We start from the raw sequence: 20,371 nt of genomic DNA on the forward strand, positions 1-20,371 counted from the left end.
CCCAGCCTTTGGAACTTAGTTTTTTCCTAGATGTGACTACTATGTTGTGATCATTACATCTGATGGATCTGGATAGTGCTTTCAAGAACATTTCTGCAGCATTAGTAAAGATGTGATCAATCCATGTTGATGATTTTATTCCTGTGCTGTTTGTAACTTCCCTGGTAGGTTGACTGATCATCTGAACCAGGTTGTAGGCACTGGTCAATGTTTGAAGCTTTTTCTTGAGTGGGCGGCTTGATGAAAGCCAGTCAATTTTTAAATCCCCCAGAAAATATACCTCCCTGTTGATATCACATACATTATCAAGCATTTCACACACTATCCAGATAGTGACTTTAAGCACTTGGTGGTCTATAGCAGCTTCCCACCAGAATGTGCTTTAGGTGAGGCAGATGAACCTGTAGCCATATTACTTCAACAGTATTTAACATGAGATCCTCTCTAATCTTTACAGGAATGTGGTTGTGAATATAAACAGCAACAACTCCACCACTGGCATTTCTGTATTTTCTGTAAATGTTATAACCTTGTATTGCTACCACGGTATCATCAAAGGTATTATCTAAGTGAATTTCAGAGATAGTCAGAATATGAACATCATCTGTATTCATTTCATGAACCTTGTTTCTTAAGCTACATATGTTAATGTGGGCTATTTTGAGCACTTTTCTGGGATGCATGCTTGTTTTCATTTCTTTACTGGGAAGCTTAGCAGAAGTATATATTCTCATGTTATTTATGTTAGGGCAGGGTGAGCATAATGCTAAAGCATTGATAAGTCATTGTCTCAACGCAGGCTTATAATGGCAATGGTCTGTTTGCATAAAGGCCTACTGCAGCTCTGATTGGTTATGCCGGTCTCTGCAGAGTATGGCTGAGTTGTGTCAATGCAATAGAATCCTACTCCGATGTGTTCTGCCTATGGTATGTTGCATTGAAAGTGGCGAGTATTACGTTGATTCGATCACAATTGCCACAGTAAAGGGAAACGTTGATAGTGTTAACAGGGAAAACTGTAGAAAGTTGAGTGAAGTTCAATCTTGTTCTTCTCTCTGTGGGCTGATATTTCCTCTGCGCTTGCCAGGTAGTCCCATGGAGCTGCGTGGCAGTATCAGGGCTACTGTGCACCGTTGAGGGAACATTGGTTGTGAGTAGATGCGCTTGCTCAGAGATCAAAGCAAGAGCTTCATGTAGCCACTTGTGCACATTTTGTTCATATCCTTTGCTAGTTGGTGAGATTAGCCCAGCTATAGATAATTTGTAGTCAGCAATCGGGGAGTGATTGCTTCCTACAAGAGCACAAAACATTTGTATTTCTAGCCATCATTGAAAGCAAGTCAGGTAAAGATTTTTCTTGTTGTCAAAGGGGCAGTGTTGTATTTTGAGACAGTTTATTCAAGCCTAAGTAGCCAATAGGCAGAGGGTATCATCATTTGTTTGATTCTCTGTAATAATGGAAAGGGAATAATAATGCATTTTATTTAGTGAAGTGGTTTCTTTAATCAAAACACAAAAATATTTTCAGTCACCAGAAGTGGATAAACAGGTTAATGTCAAGCTCAAATAGCCACAGTAGCCTACTTGGCCACTGTTAAAACTAACTTAAGGTGGGTACAGCCTCAGTGTTCACAGTAAACGCGTGCTGGAAGTTGCACAGAATTTTCACAACGTTCCAAGTTTGCGCCCTGCAGACCTGAAAATTAGAGGGAACATTGCCACTGACCCCCCTTATTTTCCACCACCCTGTGCCCCCACCCATCTCTTTCCTAGAAGTACTATGCACTCAATGACAGACAGAAAAGTGCTTTTACCACAAGAAATGTCTTTATTTTTCTTCCAACATACTAGTGACACACAGGTCTACAAGAGAGGTATCTTGCAAAAAACAATATTCACTAGTCATTATCAGAACAGTAATATGGAATGTTGTCATCATTGCTCCATTTTGTTTAAATTTCTTTGTTTATTTTTAAGAAATATGACAAACAAAATAAAGTCTATAGTCTTTGTATTTATTGTCCTTATCAATATATTGTGTTCAGTCACCATTTCAGGAATGAAGAGGAGCAAATCAGACAAAAACAAAGAAAATGACAAAGTAATGATGTTATTCCCTTATAAACCCCCACTTTAAATGTCTTTGATTTAGAGACTAAACAGTAAGAGGGGGGTATTGTTGACAAAAGGTAGAAATCCATTCTTCTTCACCCAAATCTTATTCTCCTTCCATGCGTCGTTATTTTTGTAAATCCAGACAGCCAAAAGTATAACAAAAGTCTGTTTGTTGCTTGGGTCTGCAGAAACACCAGAAGAAATACAAAAATCGGCTATAGGAGATTGAGGAGTTGCCAGCTGCCCGAGCGACCGGCCTAGCCCCGTTCAGTCTGTACAGAAGCAACCCCCACTCATGTGTGCTGCGCTGTTGGGGGAACAGCAGTCCAAACGCCATCCACAAACACTTCACATCACCATACAGTCTAAAACTAAAAGCATCTAGTACAACCTCCAGAACTACACTTCAGCTTTTGGTCCCTCTCTCAGAGTGACCATACAGTAAAGAAAACAGTCTAACAGAAGAGCAGAGAGGAGGAAAGTAGGACAGGATGCTACATGAGTCCCTGAGCCTGTTAATATACCAGAGTCTCAGACACTATCACTCCCACTACATAGAAAATAAAGAGAGGAAGAAAGAGAGGAAGAACAGTCACAGAGACAAGTTGCAAACGAGTGCACAAGCAGTCCTGTCCCATGTTGGTTCGGGGGGTGCGGGACCGACCCCAGCACCAACCCGGAAGCTCCCTGTTTCTCCACTACAGTAGGTGGGGGGGTCAGACCCCCAGCTGTGTCGTGGCCATTAGGACCAGGCTAGTGGCAGAGGAGGGCAGACCAGGGCTACAGCTCAGTGCTGTTATTCCCAGGTTAGATTAGTTTTCCAGAGTGGAGGCTCAGGCTCAGTCGGCGCTGTGCTCCTCCAGCTGGGAGATGATAGTGATGAGGTTCTGCAGGCCGAAGATGTAGCCGCTGTCCTGACCCTCATGCACCACACTGTCCTCCCCGTAATGGCGGCACGTTGTGTGGGCAAAATCTATCATCCTCACATCCACCGCCGGGCTGCTGGCCTCCCCTCCTCCACCGCGGGATGAGCGACCAGCGCTTCCCTTACTGCTGCCGTTACTGCTCCCACCAGCACTGCTGCCAGCTGCCGATCCACGGGGGAACCCAAATGCACCTTCTTTCTCTTCCTCCTCTTCCTCATCTGAGGGCTCGTCATCGTCACCCTCCTCTCCTCCGCGGTGGCGAGGTCGGGTGGGGGCACAGGTGCCGGGGGGCTCCCCATCATAGATGATGAGGAGGGAGGAGGAGTAGAAGCGGTAAGACTCGCAGGACTCCAGGGTTTCCTGCATCTCCCTGAGCTTCCACAGCACCGGGGAGAGCAGCTCGCGCCGCAGACGCTGTCCATCGTGGAAGAACTGGAACAGGGCCTCCTTGAAGCCCGGCAGGCTCAGCTTACGCCCATGGTACTTGTTCATGAACATCAGCTGGCCTGAGTCTGACTGGTACACCTGCATGCCACAAAGGCGGACACCGATGGAGGCAGAGGTGCTCTGTTGACATTTGCGAATCTGATTGGCCTTCTTTTCCTCTGACGCATCGTCACCATGCTGCCGCGTGCCCATCTTCAGGTCCAGCACGCACGGCACCGCGTGACGCCATGTCAGGTTCTCCAACAGGATGAATTTGTATTGGTTGCGGTGTTTGGAGTTCTCCTTCATCCTCTGGAGGTGCTGCTGGTGGCATTTCAGACTCCAGGGGTTGTGTTTAATTTGCTTCTGATCCAGACTGTAGCAGAGAACCTCAGCCTGCTGCTGCGCCTCCGCACCGTTATAACTACACACAGAGCGAGAAAAGAGGTTAGATATCTACCCCTCACTATACATCTTTGCTGCATGTTGGTGTTTGGATATATAGTATGTGTATGGATGTAAGTGTATGAGCTCACCTTTTGCTCTTGTTCTCTTTAGTGCTCTGTCTGGCCCAGTCTTTGCTGTAGTTGTCGTTCTCCAGCAGTAGGGACGATGTCTTCTTGTTACCCCATTTGATCATCTTGCTCTTGGGCTCGCAGTCGGATGAGGGGTCCTTGTTTTCCAGGTTCTCTGGTTCATTGTGGAGGGGGTAGGCAATGAGGCATAGGTTGCCCTCTTCATCTTCCTCAAAGCTGACTGACACCACACCTGAGAGAGGGAGAGATGGAGGGAAGGGGGAGAGAGAAGGATAGGAAGGTGGTTAGTACCCGGCATTGGAATTTTTATTTTATAATGCTATGCTGAAGCCAAGACCTCCCCGTAACTGGGTTGTCATAGGCAGCTCTTACCCACTAGGTCCTGCCTCCAGCCAAATACACTCTGTAAAGAGAGATGCAAACAAACACAGGCATTCCTATGGAGGGAGCAGAGAGAGAGAGAGAGAGAGAGAGAGAGAGAGAGAGCAGGGGGGGGGGGGGGCAAGGACGCAGCAAAGAGATCAATGAGTGGCAACAAAAACAGTGTCTTTCTAAGAACTTCAAATGTATACGTACTACAGTACTACAATAAAAATGTGAGAATGAACCCAAGAAGCAAAGAGATACACAAACACCACAGGAGGCTCGAATGTATGACACTCAGTCCAAACTTTATTAAGCAACTACCAAACCCACCCAGAAACACAAATCAACTGATACGCATACAGTACTACAACATTTCAACCCAATAGAAATCACAGCAAAGATACACTGTATAAACTCAAATAAAACCATGACAACACACCAGAAATGAAGACATTCACCCAACAGTGTGATATTCTATTATTTCATAAAGATACAAAAGTTCCATCAAGTGAGGCACTTTGCGTACACTGCCACTCGGACGAGTCCTTTCAGGTCTGACTTGCCTTTTCATATAGTTCAATTGAAGGCAATAATCCAAACACACTAACAAATGAAAAAGGGAAGGGATGGACAGAGTGGAGGAGGGTGGTGGTCTCCGGAACACTTTCATAGAAAACTGTATACACACTGTTTCTTAGTCCAGGGATAATTTATGTCCAGGGATAATTTGTGTCTTCCCCAAACATGAACGCACCCCCTACCTCTATCCCAGGGTTTCCCAAACTTGATCCTGGGGCCACCCCTGGGTGCATGTGTTTGGATTTTGCCCTAGCATTACACAGCTGATTAAAATAATCAAAGCTTGATGATGAACTGGCTATTTGAATCAGCTGTGCAGTGCTAGGGCAAATATCAAAATGTGTACCCGGGGGGGGGGGGGGGGGGGGGGATTGGCACAAAACAGAGTTTGGGAAACCCTGCTCTACCCAATAAACCCCCATGTGTACTGCAGCTCTCACTGCAGACTGGTGGTTTCAAGACAGGAAGAGTAAAACATCACAACTGCAGGAGCTGACACAAACCAGAGAGAGGGATGGAAGATGGAGCAAGATAGGGAGGGGGAGTGAGATGAATACACATCATCCCATTGGATATAAATATGAAAATATGACAGCACAAAACAAGAAAATCCCAGCCTTTCCGTAATATGTACACAACAAAACATCCTTGGTTGACACTGGAGAAAAGGTTCTCTGAAGCATAAAGACAGATCCTTCATTAGGGCCTATGTGTATGAGATGATACTAGGGGGGGTTGGCTAGTGACATGAAGGACAATGGAACCCAGCGCTTATCTCTCCTCTGCAGCGCCTGCCCTGAGTGATGTCATGCACAGTGATGACACTACCCTGCAACAGTTAACCCTCTACTGTTCAGGCCTGTTCCAACTGTCAGAGCTGTACTGTCATCGGGCATGTGAGGATGAGTGTGTGAGTACCTGTGACTAATGTACTTTGTGAGTATGTGAAAGTGACTGTGTATGGGCAGCATAAATGAGTTTGTATGAGTGTGAGAATGGGTGTGTGTGTGTGTGTGTGTGTGTGTGTGTAAGAGTGTTTTGAGCAGAAGTGAACATGTGTGTTTGATGTGGAATATTTCTCAGTGTCATCAGATGTCTGCGCTCTTCTTTCTACATCTTCCTCTCCAAATCCCACTGGTCTTTTTATAGTCCCACAATACATTGCTGCAGAGTCAGATACCATACTAGGGCCTCAACTCTGTCACATAACCGGAGTAGGAGTGATGCTATAGAAAGTGTATGTGTGTGTGTGTGTATGCCTATCTGTGCGTGCAAGTGTCAGGAGGCAACGAGTGTATCTTCATGATAAATGAAAAACTAAACAGAATGTGATATTCCACCCAAGGTGTGTGTGTGTGTGTGTGTGTGTGTATTTATTTTCCATGACAGTCATCTCTCCCGCTTTGTCTAATGCAAAATGCCCTGTCCTTTGATAAAGGGGTCACACCTAGCCGCCAGGTGATAAAGATCCTGCCATACCCCTCTCCAGTCTCCACCATTACATTACCTGACACTGCAGAGTAGTGATGTGCATTCCGAGTCTTTTCAGTGAGCTGTCTCATTTGGCTCCGTTCACGTAAAAGAGATGTCTCATTTGATTCTGACGGCACCTAGTTCAAAATGCTTCAAAATTTAACTAGAACCACTGAAAAAAATGCTAATCTCCATTGTAAAGCCCAAAAGGTAGGTTACCATTTTTGTGGACCAGTGGACCAGATTGACGCTCTCTCCCCATTATGTATTGTTTCTGCAGTGACGATTCACCCTCTTTAGAGAATTATTTTGTAAGTTTTCTGCAGAAAAACTTGTTTTGAAGTCAAAAGGGCAGTAGTAGTAGGCTCCCGAGTGGTGCAGTGGTCTAAGGCACTGCATCTCATGCTAGAGGCGTCACTACAGGCCCTGGTTCGATTCCAGGCTGTATCACCTAACCCCGTCGTCCGAGGTTAGGATCTGGCTGGGGCAGGCAGTCATTGTAAATAAGAATTTGTTCTTAACTGACTTGCCTAGTTAAATAAAGGTTCAATTATAATTTTTATGCAAATCAGGGAGACAAATTAACAGCTCTTTCACTGATGCGATTCGGGTTCACCAAAAAGATCAATTAAAAAATAGCCGTTCGCAGAACAACCTCTCACTACTGCATAGCCCTGACGCATCATGGAGTCACGTACTGTCTGTCCCCCACCCTCACGCCAACATAAAACAAATCCCTTTGTGCCGTGGTATGCCATCTCCAGTGACCTGCTGTAATCCTAAATGCAGCCAATAATACAAAAACACACCAGCCAACCATATCAGTAGACGACCAGGGAGAATACATTTGAGAGATGGAGGGGTGGAGGTAGAGAAAGAGACAGAAGAAGGCAGCCTGGTCTCATAGACTAAACGTAACATAGTAAATGTAAATCCGGGACACTCAAATTAGTATGATATGTTACATTTGGTCTAGTTACATAAGACAGATGGTTATTTAAGGCAGAATTAACCCAATGGTTTGAGAAGTTAAATCTCATCAATGCTAACTTTAGCATTTGAGCTAATTAGCAACTGTTCAACTACTTACTACTTTTTAGCTACTTTGCAACTACTTAGCATGTTAGCTAATCCTTCGCTTTGCAAGTAGCTAAAAAAAAAGCATGTTAGCTAATCCTTTGCCAACACTTTTAGCTAACACTTCCCCTATCCCTTTAACCTAAATCCTGAACTTAACCTACCTACTCGCTAATGTTAGCCAGCTAGCTAATGTTAGCCATCTGGCCAGAATTTGTAACGTATCAAACGTTTCCAAATTCTCAACATATAGTACGTCTTACAAATTCGTAACATGTAATACACTATGTTACGGATTTTCTAAATGTATGTTTGGATAATTCTTAACATTATAGTACATTTTACAAATTCGTAACATATCATAGGAAATGGGTGATGGACATCCACAAATTAATACACGAAACGTAACACATCATACTCAGAAATCAGTATCTCAGATTTCATACAGAATAACACAAAATTATCTGATACCAGGTTGAAGGAGGAATATGGGGAGATTAATACTGGGCAGTAGCAATCCCGCACAAACACACCGCACAAACACACAGCATAATGGATGTTATTCCAATGACAGTGTTATATTGTGGGTTTAGGGTGGGGTAAGGGAATAAGCTTACCTCTGTACTGTGGGGTGAACTTCCTCATCTCGGGGGGCAGGCTCTTGTAGAACTGATGTTCTCGGGGGATGAGAGGCTTGCAGATGGTCTGGTCGCCGAAACGTAGCACGCAGGAGTGGCCCCCCACCTGGTGCACAAAAGGCTCAAGCATCACCCCTTTCCCAGGATAGGGGGGTGTCCCGTCTGCCTGCATGAGGGCTTCTAGAGCAGGACTCATCCTCACTCCGCATCGGACAGCTAAACTGGAGGGGCCCACGATGAGGCTGCCCGGGCTCCCTATGCTCTGGCTGTACCGCTCTGTTTCACTGGAGGGCGCTAGTGGACGCCTGCTAGGACAGCAGAGACCACAGTGGGGAAAACAAAGGGCATAGCAGGAAGGAGAAGAAAAGAGAAAAATCCTTTAGTTCCCTGTTCTTTCCTGGTCCAAAAGCAGAGTAGTATAGTCCAGGCTTGGGTTAAGGTAATCTCCCTGTGTACACAGTGCTACTAAATTGTTGTTTTAGACAGCTCCGGGGCTGTAGGTTGTGTGTGAGAGCGAGCGTGGGTTGTTCCTGACTCTCTCTGTCTGTCGATGATACTAAACTGACGTCTGTACTGAACTCAGAGCAAGAAAATGATCAAAACATTTTCCTCAGCCCCTCCTCCTACAGCCTATCAGCCTATCAGAGCCCAGCAGCTGTTGTTGGGCGGGAACTAAGCACTGAGGAAGGAACAGGAACAAGCAAACAAAGAGGAACGAGAGACAAGCGAAAGTGGGGGAGGGGAGAAAAGCAAGCATAGAGAACAGACAGAGACAAAATATCTACAGTATCTACAGTAGCACAGGAAGTTGGTGGCACCTTAATTGCAGAGAACAGGCACGTGTTAATGACTGGAGCAGAATTAGTTGAATGGCATCACATACATGGTTTCCAGGTGTTTGATGCCATTACATTTGCTCTGTTCCGGTCATTATTATGAGCCTTTTGCCCATCAGCAGCTTCCTGTGATATTTAGAGGGGGATAAAAACATTTATGTTAATATCTGCTGAATTAGTAACTGCTTCTGCTAAATTCTACTTTGCATTCTGATGCCAAATCAGAAGATAATTTGAATCTGGGGGATAGAGGAACACAGAGGGAAAGTCAAAACATTTTCCCTTTCTGTTATCCTGTTTGGCGTGTTATTCTTATCAGCTGATACAGAGCTGGGAGAGGGAAAAAGAAACAGATATGAACTGATGGTGAGGAGAAGGGCTCTGCGTTGATGTCTTGGCCTAAATTGGGCTTGTAGGAGTGCTAGTCTGAATATAAAACAAAAAGAATGGTTCCCCCTCTCACCAAACACCATTACAGACCAGTGGTGTAGTTTTAACTGAGTTCTTTTTTATGACAATTTCCTCAAAGTTTGTACCGACAGATGTAGCCGATTGAGTAGCCTATCATTATAGAATATGCATAAAATGCATTCCCCAAATTCTCTAAAACGACATTGGAGGCAGCTTATGGTAGAGAAATTAACATTAAATTCTCTGGCAACAGCTCTGTTGGACATTCCTGCAGTCAGCATGCTAATTGCACGCTCCCTAAACTTGGGACATCTGTGGCATTGTGTTGAGTGACAAAACTGCACATTTTAGAGTGGCCTTTTATTGTCCCCAGCACAAGGTGCACCTGTGTAATGATCATGCTGTTTAATCGGCTTCTTGATATGCCAAACCTGTCAGGTGGATGGATTATCTTGGCAAATAAGAAATGCTCACTAACAGGGATGTAAACAAAATTGGCACATCATTTTAGAGAAATAAGCTTTGTGTGGGTGGAACATTTCTGGGATATTTTATTTCAACTCGTGAAAACATGGGACCAACACTTTACATGTTACATTTATATTTTTGTTCAGTAATTCAGACCAAGTCCAAATTATGGCAAGAACAGCTCAAATAAGCAAAGACAAACAACAGTCCATCATTACTCTAAGAAATTATCAGACAACCTGGAAAATTTCAAGAACTTTGAAAGTTACTTCAAGTGCAGTCACAAAAAAACATAAAGCGTTATGATGAAACTGGCTCTCATGAGAACCGCCACAGGAAAGGAAGACCAAGAGTCACCTCTGCTGCAGAGAATAAATTCATTAGTTACCAGCCTCAGAAATTGCAGCCCCAGTAAATGCTTCAGAGTTCAAGTAACAGACACATCTCAACATCAACTGTTCAGAGGAGACTGCGTGAATCAAGCCTTCATGGTTGAATTGCTGCAAAGAAACCACTAATAAAGGACACCAATAAGAAGAAGAGACTTGCTTGTGCCAAGAAACACAAACAATGGACATTAGACCGGTGAAAATCTGCCCTTTGATCTGATGAGTCCAAATTTGAGATTTTTGGTTCCAACCGCTGTGCCTGAGACGCAGAGTAGGTGAACAGTTGATCTCCGCATGTGTGGTTCCCACCGTGAAGCATGGAGGTGTGATGTTTGGGGGTGCTTTGCTGGTGACACTGTCTGTGATTTATTTAGAATTCAAGACACACAACCAATATGGCTACCACAGCATTCTGCAGAGATACGCCATCCCATCTGTTTGCACTTAGTAGGACTATCATTTGTTTTTCAACAGGACACACCTCCAGACTGTGTAAGGACTATTTAACCAAGAAGGAGAGTGATGAATTGCTGCATCAGATGACCTGGCCTCCACAATCACCCGACCTCAACCCAATTGAGATGGTTTGGGATGAGTTGGACCGCAGAGTGAAGGAAAAGTAGCCAACAAGTGCTCAGCATATGAGGGAACTCCTTCAAGACTGTTGGAAAAGCATTCCAGGTGAATCTGGTTAAGAGAATTCCAAGAGTGTGCAAAGCTGTAATCAATGCAAAGGGTGGCTATTTGAAGAATTTAAAATTTGTTTTAACACTTTTTTGGTTACTACATTATTCTGTGTCTTCACTATTATTCTACAATGTAGAAAATATATTTTTTAATTATGAAAAACCCTTGAATGAGTAGGTGTGTCCAAACCTTTGACTGGTACTGTTTAACTGACTTCACAGGTTATGTGATTAGGGATGTACAACATATACAGTCGTGGAACAAAACCGTTTGTATTTTGTATGGGAAAACATTGATCCCACAAGTCCTTTGTGAGCTAACTAGACAGCTACTTAACGTTAACTCACCGTTCGTGTAGTCATTTTTACATATGGCCACATGCTAGCCCACCAGGGCAGCTAGTCCAACAGGGCAGGGATATTTAACGTTAGCGCTAATCGCCAATGTTAGGCATATTCGCTAGTATGTCACCGCCAGCCAGGAAAGTCCAACTACACCATGATGAGATAAGGTGCAACGTTAGCTAGCTAACATTAGCTAATGTAGTTAACTAGCCAGCCAAGGTGCCTAACTAGCCCACCAGTCAATTTTTACCTAACTAGCTATATCTCTACGCTGGTGGGCTAAAGTTAGCTAGCATGTCACCATGTGAAAAAGTATGACTACACCAACCGTGAGCAAAAGTTAACTAGCTGGCTAGCTCACACTAATTAATAATAAAAGGGGACGACAATCATTGTGCTAGCCTGTGCTGATTTTCTTTGTTACTTGTAAGGAAGGTAACGTGTGTTTTATACGTAACTACTGGAGCTGATTATTTAGCTAATTTTCAAAAGCATCTAGGTAACCACAGATCTTTGACCTAACTAAAATAGCTTGTTAGTGTAAGAAATTGTATAAGATACTGGTAACTTGTTTTAACCACTTCTCAACATAAGCTATAACTTGGCACAACATCCACCCATCCCCCACTATACCCCCACTTTTGTACCTTGTTAAGTAACCACAGACCCACATACTCAACCCTCCCCCATGAATAGGACTCTGTTAAAACAGAGGCATATACATTATGCTCAAGGATGAGACTATAAGACAATGAACTGTGGGAAGGGCCAATGGAAACGTCAACATCAGGCCGAACAGGATTACCCACGACCCAGATCGACCAATCGGAAGGCCAGACTTCAAGATCAACCTACTTTGCTAGTTGTCTATATAATCTGTATGTACTGTGTGGAGCGGCCTCTTCTCCGACGATTTCATAAGAATCAGACAGAAAGGAGCCGTGCACGCTTTTGCCTGATATCTTTACACTTGAATAAAACGGCCTTATTATAAAATTATCCACCTCGTCCTATGTCTCCACTTGGTCTCCTGTCTCAAGTAAAACGAATTATCAACATTAGCAGCTAGCAAACAGGGCTTACCTTATCACACATCCCCAGCGATGCCTCTCGTTTACAGAGGTTGGAAAACTATCAAATACACGTGTGCTTATCAGAATAGTGGTTACAATCCGGTACATACAGTGAGGGAAAAAAGTATTTGATCCCCTGCTGATTTTGTACGTTTGCCCACTGACAAAGAAATGATCAGTCTATAATTTTAATGGTAGGTTTATTTGAACAGTGAGAGACAGAATAACAACAAAAAAATCCAGAAAAACGCATGTCAAAAATGTTATAAATTGATTTGCATTTTAATGAGGGAAATAAGTATTTGACCCCTCTGCAAAACATGACTTAGTACTTGGTGGAAAAACACTTGTTGGCAATCACAGAGGTCAGACGTTTCTTGTAGTTGGCCACCAGGTTTGCACACATCTCAGGAGGGATTTTGTCCCACTCCTCTTTGCAGATCTTCTCCAAGTCATTAAGGTTTCGAGGCTGACGTTTGGCAACTCGAACCTTCAGCTCCCTCCACAGATTTTCTATGGGATTAAGGTCTGGAGACTGGCTAGGCCACTCCAGGACCTTAATGTGCTTCTTCTTGAGCCACTCCTTTGTTGCCTTGGCCATGTGTTTTGGGTCATTGTCATGCTGGAATACCCATCCACGACCCATTTTCAATGCCCTGGCTGAGGGAAGGAGGTTCTCACCCAAGATTTGATGGTACATGGCCCCGTCCATCGTCCCTTTGATGTGGTGAAGTTGTCCTGTTCCCTAAGCAGAAAAACACCCTCAAAGCATAATGTTTCCACCTCCATGTTTGACGGTGGGGATGGTGTTCTTGGGGTCATAGGCAGCATTCCTCCTCCTCCAAACACGGCGAGTTGAGTTGATGCCAAAGAGCTCCATTTTGGTCTCATCTGACCACAACATTTTCACCCAGTTGTCCTCTGAATCATTCAGATGTTCATTGGCAAACTTCAGACGGGCATATATATGTGCTTTCTTGAGCAGGGAGACCTTGCGGGCGCTGCAGGATTTCAGTCCTTCACGGCGTAGTGTGTTACCAATTGTTTTCTTGGTGACTATGGTCCCAGCTGCCTTGAGATCATTGACAAGATCCTCCCGTGTAGTTCTGGGCTGATTCCTCACCGTTCTCATGATCATTGCAACTCCACGAGGTGAGATCTTGCATGGAGCCCCAGGCCAAGGGAGATTGACAGTTCTTTTGTGTTTCTTCCATTTGCGAATAATCGCACCAACTGTTGTCACCTTCTCACCAAGCTGCTTGGCGATGGTCTTGTAGCCCATTCCAGCCTTGTGTAGGTCTATAATCTTGTCCCTGACATCATTGGAGAGCTCTTTGGTCTTGGCCATGGTGGAGAGTTTGGAATCTGATTGATTGATTGCTTCTGTGGACAGGTGTCTTTTATACAGGTAACAAACTAAGATTAGGAGCACTCCCTTTAAGACTGTGCTCCTAATCTCAGCTCGTTACCTGTATAAATGACACCTGGGAGCGAGAAATCTTTCTGATTGAGAGGGGGTCAAATACTTATTTCCCTCATTAAAATGCAAATCATTTTATAACATTTTTGACATGTGTTTTTCTGGATTTTTTTGTTGTTATTCTGTCTCTCACTGTTCAAATAAAGCTACCATTAAAATTATAGACTGATCATTTCTTTGTCAGTGGGCAAACATAGAAAATCAGCAGGGGATCAAATACTTTTTTCCCTCACTGTAGCACAGAACCATCCTTTCTTCTGATCAACAGAAGGTTAGCTACAAAGGCCAGGGTAATTTAAAAACAAGTATAAACGCTAAAGTAATTAGTTAGTTAATTTGAAAAATGCTAAACAAGAATACACATGAAAAATAACAATTATTTACACAAGAAACTAAAAAGTTACTTGCTACTTGTCGATAAATTTGCATGGAGAAATGTGCTTTGATGGATGACGTCAAAGCTTGTGACAGGATGTGTAGTTCTGTATAATAGACACATTAGCGGCTAATTAGCGTTTTATTTTGGGGTGATGATTACAGGCGAATATATTTATAAAAGGTATCTTTTCTGGGAGATTTGTGCGGTTATCAATACATTACTCCATGGTAAGCCTACACGAAACACAGACCTTATATGAAGTAGTTCTAAAATCCTGACGGAAAAATGAATTGTGAAAAAACAATTGAAATCATTTCCGGGTTTTACCGCTAGGTTTAATGGGTATTATGACTCATACTGTCGAACTCAATTCTCAGATTGAAAAAAGTGAGGGCGCGCTGCTCCTCCGCGCCTCGGCAGAACTACACCCATTTTACAGACGAACAGTACACAGAGACAAAACGCCAAACAAATGGTGCAGCAGGCACACATAGCAGGCATTACCAAAGTGTCATAGAGAGAGAGGCTAACAGAGAGCTGCATTAACAATTATATTAAGCAACTTCACAAAGCCTTCCAAGAAGAACAACAACATTTTTCATAGATAAACAATCAGGTCACAAGCAGCTTTATAGACCTTCATAAATACACCTCCAGATACACACAAACACATGTCCCGTACAGATGTAAATAGGGTGATATTCCCGGACAGAGACAAATAGAGAGTTACGTAAATGACAATTTATGTCTAAATGGGTTACGTGTTGACTGTTGGCCCAATCTGCTATGAGGCTAGCTGGGATGAGAAATTACAGGACATGGTGGGATGGGAGGTTAGCATGGAGGAGCAGGCAGGGACTAATCACACATACACACGCTAATCCCCAATGTTCAATTTCCCAACTGGGATTAGGGATGGGAATAATGGATCCTACAGCGCTAGCCATGACCAGGTCCTAGTTCTAATGTAGAGAGAAGGAGAGCTGAGAGTGGGGGCAAATTGGGATTACATGGTGTATTCTAGCCCAGGACAACCCCTCCTGTCTGGCCCTGACCCGTGAGGGACTCCCTACCAAGGGGGGCAAAGGGTGAAGGTTTAGGAGTTGTGAGTGAATATGTGTTTGTGTGAATATGTGTGTGTGTGTGTGTGCAGGCTTCCGGTGCCTCTGATTCCAGGACCTACATTACATCGGAGACATCGGTCTCACTCTAATCCAGCTTTCTGGAAGAGGGACCAGCAGGGAAATGGACCAGGGGAAAAACACCCAACTTAACCAAACATCAAGTGCACTGGACTGTATGTTAGTGTACTGGTATGTGTGTGAGTGTGCATAAGCGCTTGTGTTTTGGTGTGTGTCTGTTTGATTATGTGTGTGTGTGTGTGTGTGTGTGTGTGTGTGTGTGTGTGTGTGTGTGTGTGTGTGTGTGTGTGTGTGTGTGTGTGTGTGTGTGTGTGTGTGTGTGTGTGTGTGTAACGGATGTGAAATGGCTAGCTAGTTAGCGGGTACGCGCTAATAGCATTTCAATCGGTTACGTCACTTGCTCTGAGACCTGAAGTAGGGTTTCCCCTTGCTCTGCAAGGGCCGTGGCTTTTGTGGAGCGATGGGTAACGACGCTTCGTGGGTGTCAGTTGTTGATGTGTGCAGAGGGTCCCTGGTTCGCGCCCGTGTCGGGGCGAGGGGACGTACTAAAGTTATACTGTTACATTGATGCTGTTGACCCGGATCACTGGTTGCTGCGGAAAAGGAGGAGGTTGAAAGGGGGGTGAGTGTAACGGATGTGAAATGGCTAGCTAGTTAGCGGGTACGCGCTACTAGCATTTCAATCAGTTACGTCACTTGCTCTGAGACTTAAGTAGGGTTTCCCCTTGCTCTGCAAGGGCCGTGGCCTTTGTGGAGCGATGGGTAACGATGCTTCGTGGGCGACCGTTGTTGATGTGTGCAGAGGGTCCCTGGTTCGCGCCCGTGTCGGGGCGAGGGGATGGTTTAAAGTTATACTGTTACATTGATGCTGTTGACCCGGATCATTGGTTGCTGCGGAAAAGGAGGAGGTTGAAAGGGGGGTGAGTGTAACGGATGTGAAATGGCTAGCTAGTTAGCGGGTACGCGCTAATAGCATTTCAATCGGTTACGTCACTTGCTCTGAGACCTGAAGTAGGGTTTCCCCTTGCTCTGCAAGGGCCGCGGCTTTTGTGGAGCGATGGGTAACGACGCTTCGTGGGTGTCAGTTGTTGATGTGTGCAGAGGGTCCCTGGTTCGCGCCCGTGTCGGGGCGAGGGGACGTACTAAAGTTATACTGGTGTGTGTGTGTGTGTGTGTGTGTGTGTGTGTGTGTGTGTGTGTGTGTGTGTGTGTGTGTGTGTGTGTGTGCATGAATGAATAGGTGAGTTTCTGGCCTAGTCACCAGGCAGGCAGGGCTGATGGATGAGTCACTGTTATGTGAGGTTGGCCCGGGTTACTCCCCCATCACACGGGCCTGTGCCCAGGGACAATGGACCCGGCCGCGCTACACTGCAGGCAAGGCCTTCAGCCCAGTTATGAAACACATTACTGGGCCAGACAGGCTCTAACCTCCTCAACCATTCGCTGGGCACAGAGCAATGGTCTAAAAGACTCACACTTCTGTTCTGTAGGCACAGAAGGGTAGCCAGAAAAATACCAACAATCAGGCATCTATGAGAAAACTGGTGCCACTGCCATTTCAACAGCATTGTTTTTCTTCACCACTACCGTTATATCCAGCTGCTGATCATGGTATATCGCACATGACATACATCTCCAATAGCACATTTTACAGGGAGGGGGATGGACCCAAAGGAGGGCTGGAACTAGAGAGAGAGAGAGAGCTAAGGACGTTCAGTAGCACCTAGATCTTCTGCACAGATTCTGTCTGACTTTGGCCCTGACGGTAAATCTTAGTAAGACAAAGATAATGGTGTTCTAAAAAGCTCCAGTTGCCAAGACAACAAATACAAATTCTATCTAGACACCGTTACCCTAGAGCACACAACTAAATATATCTATCACGGCCTAAACATCAACACCACAGGTAACTTCCACAAGGCTATGAACACTCTAAGAGACAGGGCTTTCTATGCCATCAAAAGGCACATAAAACTCGACATCCCAATTAGGATCTAGCTAAAAAATATTTCAGTTAGTTGCAGAACCCATTGCTCTCTATGGTTGTGAGGTCTGGGGTCCACTCACCAACCAAGAATTCACAAAATGGGACAAGCCCCCAATTGAGACTATACCCTTAAAATATCAAAATCCAGAAAAGAGCTGTTCAATTTTATAACCACCTAAAAGGAAGCAATCCCCACACATTCCACCACAAAACCCTCACCTACAGAGAGATGAACCTAGAGAAGAGTCCTCTCAGCCAGCTGGTACTGGGGCTCTGTTCACAAACATAAACAGACCCCGCAGAACCCCAGGACAGCAACACAATCAGACCCAACCAAATTATGAGAAAACAAAAAGATAACTGAAAGGAATCAACCAAATACCAGAGCAAACTGGAATGCTATCTAGCCCTTAACAGAGAATACACAGTAGCAGAATACCTAAACACTGTTGTGACAGGCCCAAAATTAAGAAAATCCTTGACAATGTACAAAGTTAGTGAGCATAGCTTTGCTATTGACAAAGCCCATCATAGGCAGACCTGGCTCTCGAAAGAAGAAAGGCTATGTGCCCACTGCCCACAAAATTAGGTGGAAGCTGAGCTGCACTTCCATTTCTCCTGCCAAAGGTATGACCATATTAGAGACACATATATCCCACAGATCACATAGACTCACAAAGAATTTGAAAACGAATCAAACATTGATAAACTCCCATATCTGTTAGGCGAAATATCACAATGTGCAATCATTGCAGCAAGATTTGTGACCCGTTGCCATCAAAACAGGGCAACCAATGGAGCACAAACAACATGGTAAATACAACCATTTATCTGTTTAATTATCTTCCCCTACTATTTAACCTACAACTATTTGCACATTGTTATAAACACTGTACATAGCTGATAATATAACATTTAAACATTTGAAATGTCTTTATCCTTTTGAAACCTTTATCACTGTTTACTGTACATTTTTTATGTTGTTTTTATTTCTTCTCACTTTTGTTTATTGTTCATTTCACTTGTTTTGGCAATGTAAACATATGTTTCCCATATGAATAAAGCCCTTTTGAATTTAATTGAATTCACGGCCTTCACTCCGCTATCTGCACGACCAATCATCAACGCTCAGGGTGGGGACAGACATTGCATCTTAGTATGGAGCGCAGTTCACAATGCATGTATCATCTCATCATGGTAACTTTTTTTTATTGTGTCAGTTAGGCCTACATTTGCTGCAGCATAGCCTATGCTACTGTAATATGAAGACTGAATGCTTGTCTAATTTACACATGTCCATCTGGCTTTCAGGGGTCACCTTATTTTTTACTTGTAAAGATGTTTTATTTTTTGCAGCTGCAGAGTTTTTAAAACAGCCTATCACTCGAATATCGTTGCTTTAAATCAATGTGCATGCGAGCACTCTTTCGCAGTCTTTCACTCTCTCCATCAATTCCATTCAAATTGCATCCAAAATAGATAATCCTGTTCAAGATTGATATATACACTATATGACCAAAAGTATGTGGACACCTGCACGTCGAACATCTCATTCCAAAATCATGGGCATTAATATGGAGTTGGTCCCCCCTTTGCTGCTATGACAGCCTTAATTTTTCTGGAAAGGTTTTCCACTAGATGTTGGAACATTACTGCAGGGACTTACTTCCATTCAGTCACAAGAGCATTATTGAGGTCGGGCACTGATGTTGGGCGATTAGGCCTGGCTTGCAGTCAGCTTTCCAATCCATCCCAAAGGTGTTCGATGGGGTTGAGGTCAGGGCTCTGTACATTTTTAATACATTTAATACATTTGCAAAAATATCTAAAACCTGTTCTCGCTTTTTCATTATGCGGTATTTTGTGTAGATTGATGAGGATTTTTTATTTATTTAATCAATTTAGAATTCTAATTCATCACAAAGGTGTTCGATGGGGTTGAGGTCAGGGCTCTGCGCAGTCAAGTTCTTCCACACCGATCTCGACAAACCATTTCTGTATGGACCTCACTTTGTGCACGGGGGCATTGTCATGCTGAAACAGGACAGGGCCTACCCCAAACTGTTGCCACAAATTTAGAAGCACAGACTCGTCTAGAATATAATTGTATACTGTAACATTAAGATTTCCCTTCACTGGAACTAAGGGGCCTAGCCCAAACCATGAGAAACAGCCCCAGATCATTATTCCTCCTCCACCAAACTTTACAGTTGGCACTATGCATTCGGGCAGGCAGCGTTTTTCTGGCATCCGCCAAAACCAGATTAGTCCATCAGACTGCCAGATGGTGAAGTGTGATTAATCACTCCAGAGAGCGCTTTTCCACTGCTCCAGATTCCAGTGGCGCCGAGCTTTACGCCACTCCAGCTGAGGTTGCTCAGCAATGGAAACCCATTTCAAGAAGCTCTCGACAAACAGTTGTTGTGCTGACATTGCTTCCAGAGGCGGTTTGGAACTCGGTAGTGAGTGTTGCACAGGAGTTTTTATGCCCTTCAGCACTCGGCGGTCCCGTTCTGTGAGCTTGTGTGGACTACCACTTTGCGGCTGAGCCATTGTTGCTCCTAGACGTTTCCACTTCACAATAACAGCACTTATAGTTGGCCGGGGCAGCTCTAGCAGGGCAGAAATTTGATGAAGTGACTTGTTGGAAAGGTGGCATCCTATGACGGTGACAATGGAAATAAGTCCCAGACTTTATTGTGTGTTATCCTCTATGATTTTATTCATGTGCATGTATGGCTTTTAAGTTTTACGTGTGCTTGTTTTTTTTAAATGGTTGAATTAATAAACTAAACTAAATAAACTAAAACTTTAAAAGTCACTGAGCTCTTCAGTAAGGCCATTCCATGCCAATGTTTGTCTATGGAGATTGCATGGCTGTGTGCTAGATTTTATACACCTGTCAGCAACGGGTGTGGCTGAAATAGCCGAATCCACAAAGTTGAAGGGGTGTCCACATACTTTTGTATATGTAGCGTATATGCTGCAAATGTCCTAGCCTACCTTTTTCAGGTAATAAATTCAACCGGTGCGCCTGGC

The 20,371-nt window shown here is 44.0% G+C and overlaps 1 protein-coding gene across 1 annotated transcript; it reads right to left on the minus strand.

The window, feature by feature from the left end:
- Positions 1-1,808: 1,808 nt before the first annotated feature.
- On the minus strand, positions 1,809-12,467 carry LOC139535827 (inositol hexakisphosphate kinase 2-like). Its single transcript, XM_071335658.1, has 4 exons — positions 12,355-12,467; positions 8,116-8,441; positions 4,004-4,235; positions 1,809-3,891 (listed from the first exon to the last, which is right to left on the minus strand). The coding sequence occupies exons 1-4, from the start codon at positions 12,450-12,452 to the stop codon at positions 2,955-2,957; spliced, it is 1,593 nt and encodes a 530-aa protein (XP_071191759.1). The 5' UTR covers positions 12,453-12,467; the 3' UTR covers positions 1,809-2,954.
- Positions 12,468-20,371: the final 7,904 nt, after the last annotated feature.

The sequence above is a fragment of the Salvelinus alpinus genome, chromosome 12 (assembly GCF_045679555.1).
Source record: "Salvelinus alpinus chromosome 12, SLU_Salpinus.1, whole genome shotgun sequence".
NCBI classification, from domain to species: domain Eukaryota; kingdom Metazoa; phylum Chordata; class Actinopteri; order Salmoniformes; family Salmonidae; genus Salvelinus; species Salvelinus alpinus.

Excerpts from the sequence above, each read along its gene's own strand:
- LOC139535827 (XM_071335658.1), bottom strand. The coding sequence starts at position 12,452 with ATGTACCGGATTGTAACCACTATTCTGATAAGCACACGTGTATTTGAT. Across the intron at positions 8,442-12,354 it reads CGCTGGGGATGTGTGATAAG|GCGTCCACTAGCGCCCTCCA; the intron begins GTAAGCCCTGTT and ends CTGTCCTAGCAG. Across the intron at positions 4,236-8,115 it reads GTTCACCCCACAGTACAGAG|GTGTGGTGTCAGTCAGCTTT; the intron begins GTAAGCTTATTC and ends TCCCTCTCTCAG.